Source organism: Crocodylus porosus, unplaced genomic scaffold (assembly GCF_001723895.1).
Source record: "Crocodylus porosus isolate Cpor-Errol unplaced genomic scaffold, CroPor_comp1, whole genome shotgun sequence".
Classification (NCBI taxonomy): Eukaryota; Metazoa; Chordata; order Crocodylia; family Crocodylidae; genus Crocodylus; species Crocodylus porosus.
Window position 1 is genome coordinate 10,768,964 of NW_017728943.1, and position 15,762 is coordinate 10,784,725.

Consider the following 15,762-nt stretch of genomic DNA (forward strand, 5'->3'; position numbering starts at 1 on the left):
CCTCCCTTCCTCCCTGCCCACTGCCACTTCCTCCCTGCTGGATGTTCTGGGGGGCGTTGGGGATGGGCAGTGGTGGGGGCAGTGTCACCATACCCCCCCACTTAACCCTCAGACAGGGAGGCATGGGAAAGCCCTGCTGCTCGGGCGGCTGGAGCATGTTTGCTGCCGCCACAAACTTCCCCAGCAGCAGCTCAAACCCACACAACCCATGCAGCCAGTCACAGCCCACCCTCTTGGCAGTGCATGCACAGTTGGCCACAGGTGTTACGGACAGACAGACATACAGACTTTACTGTATTAGCATGTTCTAAGAGGAATTCTTATTGTTTAAAACAGCTTTAACATATGTAATCTGTCATGATTTCCCCTAGATTCTTTTTGCTGATGGCACAGTGATCAAAAGTCCCGATTCCGGCCCTGTCCTACCACCACAGTCCAGCATAGCACCATCCACTATACCCGAGAATAACCTGCAAGTCCAGACACACTCCAAATTGGAACATCCTCCAGAGATCAGCACCAAGAAAGGTAGGATTTTCAGCTTGACATTCCAGTTGCTGCACCAGGAATTAGGGCAGTTTTTTTACAATATGGACAAATAAATTGCAGTGAGTTATAAATAGAAAGGGGCTTACCACATGTCACCTGCTTCACACTTTGTCTTAAATGAAAGCTAAACTGCGACAACTTACTTTTTCTCACTGAAGAATAAGCTACTAGAATTTACATTTTGCCTACTATGATGCAAGAAGAACACATGGAGAGTGACTTAAAATCAGCTGACACCTGGTAGGTCCCTACCCCCCTTTAATGTGCTGTAACATGTTTGTATAAACACTTAGGGCACTTTTACATGTGGTCCAGGGGTTGGGGGTGAGAGGGGATGTTTTAATTAAAGCAGCTCCAAGAGCTGCTTTTATTAAAGTGCCACAGTATCTCATGTGCCCCCACCACCATTTTGAAATGCAGTGACGCTGATACACATGATGCAGAGGCTTGCTGGAGCAGCATGGAAACAGGGTACCTCTCTACCCACCCCAGACCTTGTGCTGCCCACCTCTGCCCCAGTGCTGCTGAGAGCCAAGCAGCACTGGGGACGCGTCTGCTTCCCTACCCCGCCCAGGGCTGGCCAGGAACTGACCCTTCTGGGTCACAAGGATTTCCCCACCCACCCCAGAGCTGCCCTGCTGCTCACTGATCATGCGAGTGGCCCTCTTCTTGACCCTCTCGATGTTTTACAGTATGGACAAATAAATTGCGGTGAGTTATAAATAGGAAGGGGCTTACCACATGTCACCTGCTTCACACTTTGTGTTAAACGAAAGCTAAACTGGGGCAACCCTCTAGAGTGGGAGGAGAGTAGCCACTGTCAGATTCTAGAAGATCCTATCCCTGTGCATCCCTAACAAGTGAAGCACTTCATAAGGGTACCTTGTTTCAATAAGTACTATTTTGGAGCACTGCAGCTGTTTTTGGAACGCTTTAAAGAGTATGTATGTCTATCTGAAATGGTTCAAGTGTTGATACTTCCTATAGCCTAAGACTTGTCCCAAGATTACTGATGAAGTTCTTCAAAGATTAACCCCTCCCCTGGGCCATCACTTCCCCCTTCCACAATCAGTTACAATAATCCTGGAGAGTTTACAGCTTGCTGACATATCTATGGCTATGCATTATATCTAGAGTGATATAGAGGCTTTTGTTTGTATTCTTGCAGGAAGAAATAGCCACAAGGGAAGTATAGCACAACCAACCAAAAATGAATTGCCTGAAGGTCCCTGGCAGATTGCACAGCAAGAGAATGAGTCAGGAACCTGGATAACAACTACTCCGTTGGGCTTTCAAGTGGCCACTAAGGGAGTAAAGAGATTGGATCTGAAACCATTATTAACCTATGAGGCAACTGACCCAGTTAATAAAACGGTAATGTTATTCTGCGTCTAGTAATCTGGCTGATTCCCTAAATGTTAGAAGTAGTGTAGAATTTGTTCATTAGATAGTTTCCTAAGATCTCTAATAATATGTTAAAAATGCAAAGGTTGTGAAAGAATGTGAACCTTCAGGCTACTAAACTACGTGTAAGACTGTGCTGGTTAAACTTTGCTAGTGTTAAAGCACCTTCTCTTTTTAATGTTTTACAGATGCTGATGTTAAAGGTTTTTTTGCCCTTCCAGGTTCTGGTAATACGAGAAGACAAGGTGATAATGGTTCAGAAAACTGATGGGACTATGATTGTGGATCACGCTGATGGTACTAGAATCACTACATTTTATCAAGATTTTGAGAAACATCTCATACCTGAGGATTATGAAGAAACAGGTAAAAATCAAGAGGGGCATAATTCTCTCTCCTATAACTTGTAAAGCAGGACTATGTCAATGCAAACAATAGATTTTTTTTTTTATTTTATTTTATTTTTTTTTGGTCAAAATTTTGTATGTATAGCCTAGATAATAAATCTGATATTCAGCCTAGGATGTTGTTTTTTTGTGAATGCTCTCTTATTGGTATGTATTGTGACATTTATTTTATTGTGGCAAGAGAGGTATTAAGTAGATTTTCCCCTTCATCCATCTGGGTACCCACATGCCTCTCATTCCCGGGGGAGCACAGTTCCAACCATTACTTTAAAAAATAACATTATCTCTTTTTATTCTGTGCCCTCCAGTAACTTTGAGGGTTTTTTTTCTTTTCAAATGAATGAATCTGTGAGACTGACATTATGATTGTGATAAAATATGGGCATAAAGAATGGAGTTTGCTATTAGCCTTTTTCATTCACAGCCAAAAGCAATTTTTATTTCCTCTGTTCAGCAATACAATTTCATATTCTCTGTCCATTTGCATGGTAGAAAATATCACTTGTGTTCAGGGTGGAGACTATACTTGCTGGCGCACAATACTTTGGGAACACAGTGAAAGGTCATGTTTTCAGAGGGAAAAGTTGTCACTCGGACAAGGCCAGATCCATGTAGATCTAAAAAAGGACAGTGGCCTTCATAAATTCAGTGAGGAGGTGGTGCAGAGAACTTGCCGGGAGGTAAAGGTAAAAATGAGCTGCACTTCATGAGGGAAGTTAAAAACAAGTTGAGGTTCTATTAATATGTTTGTAAGCTGCTGTGGGCAGAGTCTGGGCAGATGACAGCAGGGTATGTTTGGTCACACTAGTTGAGCTGACCAGTTTTATTTTTGCTGCTGGCTTTGGCCAAGGACCCGCTGTTCAGGACCCTTCCCTCTGCTGCAGCCAGGCTAATAGATCGTAATAGGAGGCCACCCAGGCTTGGTAGTGATGTAAAACAAACAAAAGAAGTTAAACAAATAAGTTAGCACTTAGCTGTCTTCCAGTGGTTCTTCCAGGCTTTACCTCCTGGTTGCCTCTTTTCCTTTAGAGGCTTTGCAGAGCCTGCAAGCTTGTGCAACAAAGCAAACGATCAAGCAAATAAACAGAGAAGAGCCCTGCTCTGGGCTCTCCTGGTGACTGCCTAACCCCAGGCAGCCTGCTCCCTAGCCAGGTGCAGCACCTTGAGGCTGCTTTCAGTGTCCTTTTATCCTTCCCACTCTGGGCTCACATGGATAACCCTCTCTTACTCCCTACACCTGCGTCAGTTCCCTTGCTGTGGGACTTACTACATCCCAGGACCTGGTTTCCCCAGCCTCCAATGAGTTCTCCCCAGTCCGGGGTGGCTGTGCAGAGGTGCTTCTGGGGTGTGGGGCTATTCAGACCCCCCCCCCCCCAAACCCCTAGTAACAGTGCAAGGTCAGAAAAAGAAGACCTAGCTGTGAGTCCACCATTAAATTACCAGGCAAAATCTTAACAGAAGATTCAAAGAATCTCAACAGCTACTTTGCCTCAGTCTTCACAAAAAGAGTTAAACTGCAACCATAGAGAAAATAAGGCTAAGGAAGGGAACAAGCTGAGAGATGAGCTAACAAAAGAAACAGTCAGAGAGCCTTTGACATGCCTGAATGAATTTAAGCCAGTGAGTCCTGATGAACTTCGTCCCAAAGAAACTATCAGATGAAATTTTGGAGCTGGTAGCAATACAATTTACAAAGTCATGGGAGACAGACAAGGTACCAGAGGACTGGGAAAAGGTCAATATAGTGCCCCTCTTTTTTAAAAAAAAAAAAAAAGGGAAGTCCAGGGAACTATAAATGATTTAGCTTCCCCTCAATACCTGGGAAGTTGCTGGAGTATATCATAAGGAAGTCCATTTGCAAACATCTAGAGAAAGGAAAGGCTGATCAAGAGCAGCCATTTTGGATTTACTATGAATAAATCCATGACGCATCTTCTGTTCTTCAGTAGGATACTAGTTGGATGGATGAAGGAAATGCTGTGCCTATAGTATATTTGGACTTCAGCAGGACTTTTGACATAATCCCACACTGCAGTCTCATAAACAAGTAGAAGAAATGTAGGCTAAAAAAAAAACCTACTAGAAGGTGGATAGACAACTCAATAGCTGCAAGCAAAGGGAAATCACAGACTCAATATGGATCTGCAGTGTGATGTAGTTGTGCAAAAGGTGAAAGCATTTTTGGGTTGCATCACTAGAAGCATTAAGTGCAAGACACAGGAGGTGATAGTGTCTCTACTCAGCATTACTAGGCTTCATTTAGAGTGGTGTGTACAGTTTTAAGATTTACATTTTTAAAAGGACATAGAGATGCTGGAGAGGTTCCAGAGGCAGGTAACAACAAGAAAAATAAAGAATTTGGAAGACCAGTCATACAAGGAGAAGGGACTAGGCACATTCAGCTGTGGGAAAAGTGCTTAAAATGGGACATGACACCAGTCTTTAAATACTTGAACCACTGCTGTAAAAAGCACAATACCTTTTCACACTTGCTGTAGAAAGTAGCAGGTGGACTAATGGTTTGCAGTGACCAGTGATTGCAACAATATAGATTTAGATTAGATAACAAGAGAAACTTCTTCGCTGATAGAACAGTTCGGCAATGGAATAGACTGCCTAGAGAAGTTGTGGCATCTCCATCATTGGAGGCGTTCAATGTTGGATGGTCTCTGTGTAACTATGCCAGTGGTACCCCAGGGTGCCACAGGAGCCCCTTTTGGTGAGCCAGAAGGGGGAGCTCCTGCATTGAGCCACCCACCTCACTGCGCCCGGCCACTTTCCAGGCTCTGAGTGCCTCCCTAGGGGTGCCTCTGATCCAGCTGACCCCCTTCCTGGAGCACACTCACTAGCCTGGGAGTAACATAAGCTGCCACCACCCCAAGAAGGGACTCTCTCGGCCCTGTGTCCTTGGGGAAACACAGGCCTAATAGTCCTATGGGTACTCAACCCAGTACAGGCACTTGGGGCACTTCCCCAAGTCAGGAGCCAAAAAGGCAAGTCTCCCTTAGTCTACAGACCTAAGGGGCTCTTAGGCATAATTTAGACCCACCCCTCAATAACTCTCCTACACCAGTTACAAAGGAGAACTTTATTGATTACAGGGGTACAGTGAAAATAGGGTACAAGATTGAGCAATATCATAGAAATCCCATAGAGCAAAACAGTCTGGCTGAGGTAGCCTTTTGATCACGCATCTGAGTTACTGCCAGCTATATATTTAACCAGATCTCAAGTAGCTTACTCACAAGCATCATCCAGAGGCTGTTAGAGATTCCCTCTGGAGGCAGGCCATTCCTAGCTCATGAGTTATGAGGGAGAGAGCCAGTTTCAGATAGTAAAACTCCTCTCTAAGTCTGAGTCCTCTGCATGGATGCTGCCCCCTCCTCCTGGGCAGCCTTAACTTATATAGCCCCTGTGACCTCATTCACCTGGTCCAATGAAGGCCAGCACCTGTTGGCTGTTGGCCAACCAATTTGAAATACATCACTAGTTGCCGGGCAGACTCTAGCCCACCAGGTAGATGCCCCTCACCCAGGTAGCTGATACCAGTCACGTAGGCAGAGGGAGCAGGTTTCCCCCCTCCCTCAGGAATGTAGTCAGCTTAGGTTACCGAAAGAGATAGGGTAAAGGTGTGTCTCCTCTGCTGGGCCCATCCTAATCAAATTGTCACAGCACAGAGATTTTGAGGAGAAACAAAGGTGGCTTCCTGCCACACTCCTCAGGTATATTGTGATGCTGCTATGGTAGCAGAACTTCAACAGCAAAATAAAATTTGCCATGTGTGCACTCCTCCTGTGTTAGGGCTCTGAAACTAAAACAGGGAGGAACTGCCTTATGCTGTAACCCTTCCCTCTCCAGACCTTCCCATGCTTATCCCAGGAACAGAGACATCCAGGACAGTTCCACCCCTTTGTGCCTTTGTTTATGGGAGGAGCTGGACTGGAAAATGCTACCCACCACCTGGCTGCCTCCTGCACACAGTGCCCCTGTGCTGCAGGCGTATGCCAAGGCCCAGCAGCACCTGGCATCTCTGACAGAGCCCCTGAGAGCCATTGAAAGACTCACAGTGGCATCTTCCCCAATGCCACACAGGGCAACCCAGAGTCCCAACTGGTCACAAGGAGAGACAATGGACCTGATTGCACTGTGATGTGATGCCAAAGTGCAGAACCAGTGAGCACTCCAACACCCACTCCCTTGCCTGGGCAGCTAGGTGCCATGCCTCTACACTCTGAGACATCACCAGTAGCTGCGCCTTGTTGCCACCTGCAGGGAAAGACTCAGGCCACCAGGGATGCCTGCCATGTCCATCTGGTAAGCCCCACACAGGAAGGAGAGCTGAAGGGGTAAGGCAGCAATGCAGTCACCCATGCATTGCCTGGATTGGTGGTCTTTTGTGCATTACCCATGCATCAGTAGTCTTTCACTAGACCAAGGGGAAAACAACACCAGGTAGATACAGAATGAGCATGGTAGGAATAATTGCCATTGTACTATTGCCATAGAATTGGTGTATGACCAATTAAAATAATTAGACATATACAAGTCAGTGGAACCGAATGGTCTTCATCTGAGAGTACTGAAGGAGCTACCCGAAGTCATTGCAGAACCCCTGGCGAAACTCCTCCACAACTCATGGTGCTCTGGAGAAGTCCCTGAGGACTGGAAGAGGGCCAATATTGTGCCCATCTACAAGAAGGGCAGGAGGGAGGACCCGGGGAGCTATAGGCCAATCAGCCTAACTTCCGTCCTAGGGAAAATTCTAGAAAAGATCATCAAGGAGCCTGTCTGCGATAAGCTTGCAGAAGGTAAGATTCTGAATGACAGCCAGCATGGCTTCATTGCAGGCAGGTCTTGCCTTACCAACCTCATGTCCTTCTTTGACAAGGTAACCCACCACCTAGACACAAGAGAACAGGTTGACATTGCATACCTAGACTTCCAAAAGGCCTTTAATCTAGTATCCCACAATGTCCTTGTGAGAAAATTGGAGGATTGTGGACTTAACTCTGAGAGAGTCAGGTGGGTGAGAAGCTGGCTGCAGGATAGGACCCAGAGAGTTGTAGTGAATGGATCTGTGTCATTCTGGCAAGAAGTGGGCAGCAGTATCCTGCAGGGGTAGGTGCTTGGTCCAGTATTTTTCAACATCTTTATTAACTATCTGGATGTGGGAGTGTGTAATCTCACATGTGTGTCCTTCAATGACCATTGGGACCCCTGGCATGGAGAGTGGATATTCGTTCTCCGATGCATAGTCAGCTGCTGGCTAGGGCATCTGCATGGGTGCTATCAATTCTTTCCTGCCACGACTTTGACATTGCATGAAAAATAGAGATGTTGATCTTCTTTATCCTCATATAACCTCCACACAGACACTGCAGGTTTTGGGGCTCCACCTCCCATACACCCCGCCTAGCACCTCCCAGATGACAGGAAACAACACCAGGTAGCCAGGAACACAGGAAAATAATGCTCAATCAGAATTTTTAATAGTCTCTTCCCGGCACTGTCATGAAAGTGTACGCAATCCTTCATGCTGGTTGTTTCCCTCTCCTACTCAGGAGCTTAAAAGTCCTTCTCACACTGCTATTCACATACTGAAGCTAGGGGAATTCAGCTTTCTTTCCTCAGTATTCAGCCCCAGTACTCACAGCTACACTGTGTTGCCTGCAGGTCATCCTGGCCTGTATCCAGTAGTCATCATTGCTGAGGCCCAGTCTCGGCTCTCCAGCAGCTGATCCTGCTCCTCTGAGCTGGCTCCAGTGAGAGCCACTTGCTGCTGCAGTTCCCACCATTTGCCCCTGCCAGGGCCTGCCTTCCAGTGTGTAGCTACTGTGGAGCCACTGCATTCACTTCCTCCCTCTCCAACATGTCCGGTCAAGTTTTGAACTCTGCCACTGTATTCTGCTCCTCCTGCCAGGCCCAGCAGGTTCCTCTTAGCCAGGCTCATCCTGGGGCCGGCATCCCTGGAAGTGTCTGGTGTGCTTCTGGGTCACCATCAGAGAGCTTCAGCCCAACTGCTGCCATGGCCAATCAGGCTTTGCTGCCACAGGGTGAAGAGCTCACTAGCCAAGTTCACAGACAACACCAAGTTATGGGGAAGCTTGGTCATGCTTGAAGATAAGCTACAGCTACAACTGGACCTAGACAGGCTAGTAAGTTGGGCAGATCAGAATCTGATGAAGTTCAACACTGAGAAATGTAAAGTGCTCCACCTCAGGATGAGCGACCCCCAACACACCAACAGGCTTGGCAGCACCAAACTAACTAGCACCACAAATGAAAAGGACCTGGTGGTAATAATAGACCACAGTATAAATATGCCGGCAGTGCGATGTTGTAGCCAGTAGAACAAATAATACTCTGGCATGCATCAATCAATGCATCTCCAGCAAAACCAAGGAGGTGTTTCTTCCACTCTACTCAGCACTAGTGAGGCCACAGCTGGAGCACTGCATCCAATTCTGGACACCACACTTTAACAAGAGCATGGACAAGCTTGAGAGAGTCCAAAGAAGAGCCACCCATCTGATCAGAGTCTTACAAGAAAAGGCTGAGGGATCTGGGATTCTTCAGCCTGATGAAAAGAAGGCTGATAGGGGACCCAGTAGCAGCTTATTGCTACATTCCAGGAGTACTTCTAAGGCTCGGTGAGCAACTGTTCACCAGGGCACCCAAGGAGAAAATTAGGAGTAATGGCCACAAACTCCTGGAAGACCAATTCAGGCTCAACATTGGGGAAAACTTCTTCAGAGTCAGGGTGTCCAAACTGTAGGATAAGCTCCCTCCAGAGGTGCTGCAATTTCCTACCCTGGAAATCTTCAAGAAGAGACAAGACAGTCACCTTGCTGGGGTCACCTGACCCCCAGTTATCTTTCCTGCTTGGTGTAGGGGGCTGGACCCGATGATCTTCCAAGGTCCCTCCTGGCCTGACAATCTATGAATCTGTGCCCACAGCAGCTCTCCCACCTGCCTCCAGGTTATACACCTGGACCCAGGAGCCCTGCATGGGGGGGGCATCCCTCCCTTTCCTGCCTCTGTCCCCCCTTCCCACCCTGCTGGCCAAGCTCCCCCCTAGCCCCCAGGGTTCCCTCCCACAGTATGCAGGGAGGCAGGAGGCAGTTCAAAATTTTATTGAGCAGCCAGCACCTTCCCAGCTAGGCAACCAGGGGCCTGTCATAGGCAGAGAAACTCATTGATGGCAGCAGCAATCTCCTCCTTGGCCACAGGGGTCAGGCACTCATAACGTAGGCACAGATAGCCCTCTAGGCAGTGCACATTGAAGGGAAGTGCAGGCTTGTCTGGGGTGTTGTTGAAGCTCAGAGCCCCACATGAGGTTCTCAGCTGTCCCCAGGACACCATGGTGATTAGCAGCAGCAGGGAGTAGTGGGCCAGGCACCCCTCAGTGATCTCAAACAGCTTGTCATGGTGTGCCATGGGGAGTCTCAGCAGGAGCATGCTTAGAGTGCAGGCCATGCACTGGGGCAAGGGGGAAAGGAGATAGGTTTGCCAACCCTCCTGCATTGACTGGGAGTCTACCAGAATCAGAATTGATCTCCTGATGACTATTGAAAGCAATCCTGGAGATTGATATTCTGAACGGGTTGAACAGTACAATTAATGAGTAGAGGTGTACTGATACATCAGTCCCATATCAGATCAGTACTGATATAAGTACAGTGTTGGCAAATGGCTTTTTTTGGTTGATGTGGCCAATAATGTCACCGATAAATGTCCCATGCATGGACACTGCTACAGTACAGTACACAGGCAGCCAGGAGCACAGCCCAGCAGTGTGGAGAGCAGCTGGGCCTGGCTGGTAAGTCTGTTGTGAGGGAAGGGACATGGGGGGCAGATTGAGGCCCCTGCAGTAAGGGAGGGAGTGGGGCTGGGGCAGGGGCAAGCACTACACAGCTGGGGTGGGGCACAGGATGGAGCCATGAGTGGCTCCTCTGGGGGGCACAGGGCAGGCTGCCACTGTGAGCTGGGGCTGGGGGCAGTGCTGGGCTCTTCCCAGTTGGGGGGTTTGGCCAGGGCTGTACTCGGGGTTGGCAGTGGAGGCACTGGGTGGGGGGCTATAGTGAATTTTGGGGTGGCAGAAGCCCCCCCATACCCTCTTTCCAGTGCCACCACTGCCCACCCCAAGAACAGCCCAGCCCAGCCCCCAGCCTGGAAAAGCTTGGTGCAACCCCGGCCCCAGCCTGCAGTGGGATCCTACCCTCTCCCCGCATGCAGACTTAGGGGCACATGCCCCCATGCCCTCCCAGGGAGCATGTAGCAGCAGAAGCTGCACCTTCCCCTGGAGCCCTCCCACATGAGCCACTCATGGCATCATCCTGCATTCCACCCCAGCTGTGCAGCACCTGACCCTGTCCGAGTCCTATTCCCTCCCTCATTGTGGGGCCCTCGATCTTCACCCCATACCCCTTCCCTCCCCCTTTCCCCTTCCCCCACAACAGACTTACCAGCCGGATGCTGCTCTCCAAGCTCCCCAGCTGCATATTAGCAATTCATAGATTCATAGATTCATAGATGCTAGGGTCGGAAGGGACCTCAATAGATCATCGAGTCCGACCCCCTGCATAAGCAGGAAAGAGTGCTGGGCCTACATTACCCCAGCTAGATACACATCTAGCCTTCGCTTGAAGACCCCCAGGGTAGGGGAGAGCACCACCTCCCTTGGGAGCCCATTCCAGACCTTGGCCACTCGAACTGTGAAGAAGTTCCTCCTAATATCCAATCTAAATCTGCTCTCTTCTAGCTTGTGGCCATTATTTCTTGTAACCCCCCGGTATCAGCCGATATGGTATTGGCCAAAAAAATCTGTTGGTGCACCCCTAATAATGACATTACATCATGTTGGGGGAAAAAAATCTGGAATAGTTTCAGTCAGAATTGGTAACCCCCCGTGGGATGGCTCTCCAGAGAGGCCCACCAGAGGGGAGAGTGGCAGCATCACCAGCTATGTGTCCCAGGCAGATGGGAGCCCCTCACCCTACAACCCCAGCTGGCATAGGCCTGGCACCATGGGAGGAAACTGCCTGGCCTGCAGAAGTGGGGGAGTTGGTCTGGAGCTGCCGTGGCAGCTGCTGCCAAGAGCCATCCGTAGCCCAGCCTGGGGAGGGACAGTCCCCATAGCCCGTCTCAGTCTGGTTGTACAACAGGCACATAGGATAGGATTGTACAACTGTAGCTCCTGCCCTTACCTCCTGACTCTGGGCAGAATAGCCTCTTAGCCTAATGTTTCCTCCTTCCTTCTTGCAGCAAACTTCAGCCCAGCTTATATCCCTGGGCCACAATGGCTGCCCTCATCAGGCACCTGGTTGCTACCTGTTTGCTGCACTTAAAGTGGCAGGCACCAAAGGTGACTGGGATGTGGCAGTGGTCCTTCTGGGACTACAACTCAGAAGTTCCTGGATAGATGGTCTTGCCTCCACTCATGATCAGACTGATCACCACATTTGGAGTCACTAAGTAATTTTACTTTGTGCTCAGATTGGTATAGACTGTGGGGGGTATATCTTCCTCCATAGCAAGGGGCATGGCTGTCTTTCTTGGCTCTCAAACATATTTAACAGCCCTTGCAGCATCAAGACACTAGCCATCATTGTCCCCCCACTTTACCTGTGGCAGGTTAGGGTGCTTGTATGACAGGGTTAACTGTGTAGTTTTAGTACTAGGTTAGAGGGGTATTTGTATATGGTTTGGACAGGGATGATCTGCCTCTGGCAGGAGACTGGACTAGATGACCTCTAGAGGTCCCTTGCAGCCTTACTTTTCTATGATTCTGTAATAGAAGGACATAGCAGGGTGATGTCTTTGGTACTTGTGCCTTAGATGATGGGAAGGTAGGTTGCTACATGTCTAAACAAGATATCACTCTCATAGCATGGTGCTTTTCCAGTCAAGATACAAAAAATTTCAGTGGTCCAGTTTACATTAGGCATGTGTTCTCCTGTTCCACTGCTGATGGTAGTGAGGATTTTTGTTGTTCTAACTGAATGCAATACAGAGCCTAAGAGAATTCTAGATTGCTTTGACAATTTATGGGCAGTTGTCTTCAATGGAAGGGATTATTATGAAGAAGAGTTCAAAGTGTCTTGCTCAACAGCCAAAGACATGGAAGCTAAGGTATAATTCATGTGCTGTGGGTTCATATGGCTAACCTGTTTTCATTCATAGCTGAATCCACAGAAACCATCAAACGGAAAGTAAAGTGCACGCGAGTGGAGAATCCTGACTTTGCCACTGTGATAACAAACTGTGAGGACAGCACTTGTTGTACTATCTTTGGAGATGGGACATCTATTATAGCAAAGCCACAAGGAACATATAAGGTGAGAATCGCATTGATATGATAATGTAATATATATTTATGCATGAACAAGTGGTGCCTGCCAAGACTGGGGGGGCACAATTTGTGGGCAGCAATGTTGGCAGTGGGGTGGCAAGTGGTGATCGCCTACAAAAGCCATCAGTGGCTGTAGCCAGTCTCAGGGGGAGCACATGCCCACCCTATGAGTCACCTATGTGTTTATGTATTCTGAACAGCTTATCCTTGCCTTCATCTCCTCTCACCATGACCAAATCTTCCTTTTCTATGTACTTTAGAAAATCCTATCTCTTCAGTTTCCAGTCTTAGAGATCTGGGCATTCCTCCTCTACTCAGCGCAACTCCATGGATCCCCATTTACCGTAGATGAAAATTCAAAATTGTTCTCATTTAAAGTAATATTGCAGGGACTGGTAGCAGTTTTCCTTCTGGACCTTGTCTTTCCCCATTTCCATCTCCACTTCTTTCAAAATGGATTCAGTACTCAAGATCCAGATCAGATTTGTCTTCCTTTTTCTTTCTGAGCTTCATTTTCACACTGTATCAAAACTCAAGATTTAACTAAGAACAGTTGACCATCATCTTTTCTTGTTCTGCTAGGTGTTACCCTTCAGCAGAGGTTGCCTTTTCATTGATGAATATTGTTCAGCAGTTTATTCCCATGAAGTTCATGATGACACCAAGTTTCACAACAGGCATGAGGAACACCAGGCAGGAATATACAATATGAAACACACCTCAGACATAATCTGTGAGGTGATGGATTCTGAAGGAAACCTATTCAAGGTAAAACACAAAACAGGAAGTAAGGCCTTTTGTTTTATATTTAAGTAATTTTGCTGACCAAGTAAATTACCTTAGTAAAGAGTCTTGTGCTCTGTAGCATTAATAGGGATGATCTGATTAATATGTCTTGTGGTCGCCAAACTGTTGGTAGAGGCTGCTAATGGTTTTCAAAGCCATTGCAAGTGGCCTACATAGTGCAGAAGGCCTTTTTACCCTGCCCACCCATCTATCCCCTCTTAAAATGAAAGGTTGATGAAAAGTGAGCCTAGTGGTCTATGATAAATTTTGAGGGTTCCATTGACACCAAAATTTTGGGAAATACTATGAGAGGTATCTGAGAAAGTTAGCTTGGCATGGCCAACAGGATCAGAATAAAGTGAATCTCAATCTGGAAAAGTTTTTTGGGGCTTTTGTAAAGGACAATAAATGTCACACTGGTTAGATAACATGTAGATCTGTAGCTGTACCAAATCTATAAAGTGACATTGTTTTATGTGACTTGTAGCCTGATAGGCAAAATCAGGGACTAGCTGTGCAGGACATGAAAGGGGGAGAGAGTGTAAATAATTTTCTTATAGAACCCCACCAAAGTATTCTAACTTAAATTTCTCAGACAAAAAGAGTTGAAATGGCATGATTCAGTGTTTAGACACAACTTCGTGTTGTAATTATTTATATTCTAAAAGCAAGGTATGTTTGAGCTAGGTTAATTCAAACATTTGCACACAAACATTACTTCTAGGGACCAGAAAGCTGTGTTTATTACTAAGTAGCATGATTTTTTTTTTTTCTAAACCAGTCCTGGTTTTCTAGTATTGTGTTAAGTGGCATTGTGTTTTCAAACATGTCTGTTTTGACACGTCTTCTCTATACTTATACTTGCCCCCCTGTCTTTCTCTAGCTAGGCCTACCAGTCTAAACCCACCAGATAGAGTTTGACTCCGAGGCTGTAGCTCCTTAATCTTGGGGCTTGTGGCCCTCCTTTTTTTTCCCCATATGGAGCCCAGGCTCTCTGGCCTAGAGACCTGTCCACTGAACCCCACTGGCCCAGCAGCCTGGAACCACCACCGGCCTAGCCCAAAAGCACACACTAGTGCACCAGGCCCCCTTGGCCTTTTATGATTGCACTCAAGACACTAATGAGGCCTTCTTCTCCCCTACAATCTTGTCCACAAACCACCAGTGTATCAATCAACAAATATATATATATACACATACACAGTAAGTCAGTGGGCTCTAACCACAAAAAAAGAAAATAGAAATTAAAGAAAGCAGCATGCCAGCTTACATTTTCTTCATGGCTTGCTGCTTCTGTTTCCCCACTGTCTGTGATGCTTCTCCCTGTGGTGCTGCTGCTGCTTCTCTGAGAGTCATCAGCAGTTCCCTTCTCACAGCAACTGGACCAACAGCCAAGCCTCTCTGTGGAGCTTTCACATGCAACCTCCTCCTCCTTTGGCCACTGTCTCCTACTGCCACCAAGCCCAGGGTTTTTATAGTTCTGGCCTGCCCCCTTCCAGTCACCTGACTAGCTGGCTATGTTTAGCTTTTAATTCCTACCCTGCCAGCAGGTTGTGCCTGGAAAGTTCTGGTCTTAAAGGGACTGACCTGCCTTCTGGTAACAGAGCTAGGGTTCCCTGTTACAGAAATCATCGTACTGCCTCTCAATATCTGCTTTACTAAACTAAACAATTCAAGATCCTTTAATCTGCTTTCATAAGAAAATGTCTCCATTCCCTTAACTACCTAACTAGCATTTCTTTGAATTCATTTCACAGTAAGTTTTTTTAACATTGGTGGCCAGAACTGCATACAGTATTCTAAACGACAACCTACTAATACCTTGTACAATGATACTGATGCTGCCTATCTCTACTATATATGCACCCCCTAATACACCCTAAAATCACAGTCCTACTTCTAAATAAACCATTCTTCTCTTCACATGGCCAAAGATCATATTAGCCACCTTAGCTGCAGGATGGTGTGCTTGTAACACATGAAGGTGACAAAGTATTTTTACAGTCCTTGATGATAAGTATTTGAATGCTTCTCAAATATACTGAATTTCTTTTCCTAACTCCAAGGTGAAATGAAGGGATGGTACAGATGGAAATTTCAGGCACAGAGATGATGTAAAAATCACGGTTCGTTTCTTTGGAGGCTCATGAATAATAATCCTTTAGGCACACATTGTTGGTAACACAAAAGGTATATATTTGCAAATAGGGTCAGAGAGAGAAGACAAAAGACCACACTCTCTGCCCGCGGGGAACACTTCTCAGC

The 15,762-nt window shown here is 46.9% G+C and overlaps 1 protein-coding gene and 1 long non-coding RNA gene across 8 annotated transcripts in view; one reads left to right on the forward strand and one right to left on the reverse strand.

The window, feature by feature from the left end:
- The window catches only part of SPAG17 (sperm associated antigen 17), a 342,590-nt gene that overhangs the window by 253,943 nt on the left and 72,885 nt on the right, over positions 1–15,762 (forward strand). For all 7 annotated transcript variants that reach the window (XM_019548662.1, XM_019548664.1, XM_019548665.1 and 4 more), the window contains 5 exons: positions 372–528; positions 1,718–1,923; positions 2,175–2,319; positions 12,543–12,697; positions 13,294–13,479. In XM_019548662.1, coding sequence (XP_019404207.1) covers positions 372–528; positions 1,718–1,923; positions 2,175–2,319; positions 12,543–12,697; positions 13,294–13,479 — 849 coding nt within the window. The remainder of the gene's footprint in view (positions 1–371; positions 529–1,717; positions 1,924–2,174; positions 2,320–12,542; positions 12,698–13,293; positions 13,480–15,762) is intronic.
- Positions 8,595–15,762, reverse strand: part of LOC109319163 — an 18,567-nt gene continuing 11,399 nt past the window's right edge. The window contains exon 3 of the long non-coding RNA XR_002103391.1: positions 8,595–8,608. This is a non-coding gene — a long non-coding RNA (uncharacterized LOC109319163). The remainder of the gene's footprint in view (positions 8,609–15,762) is intronic.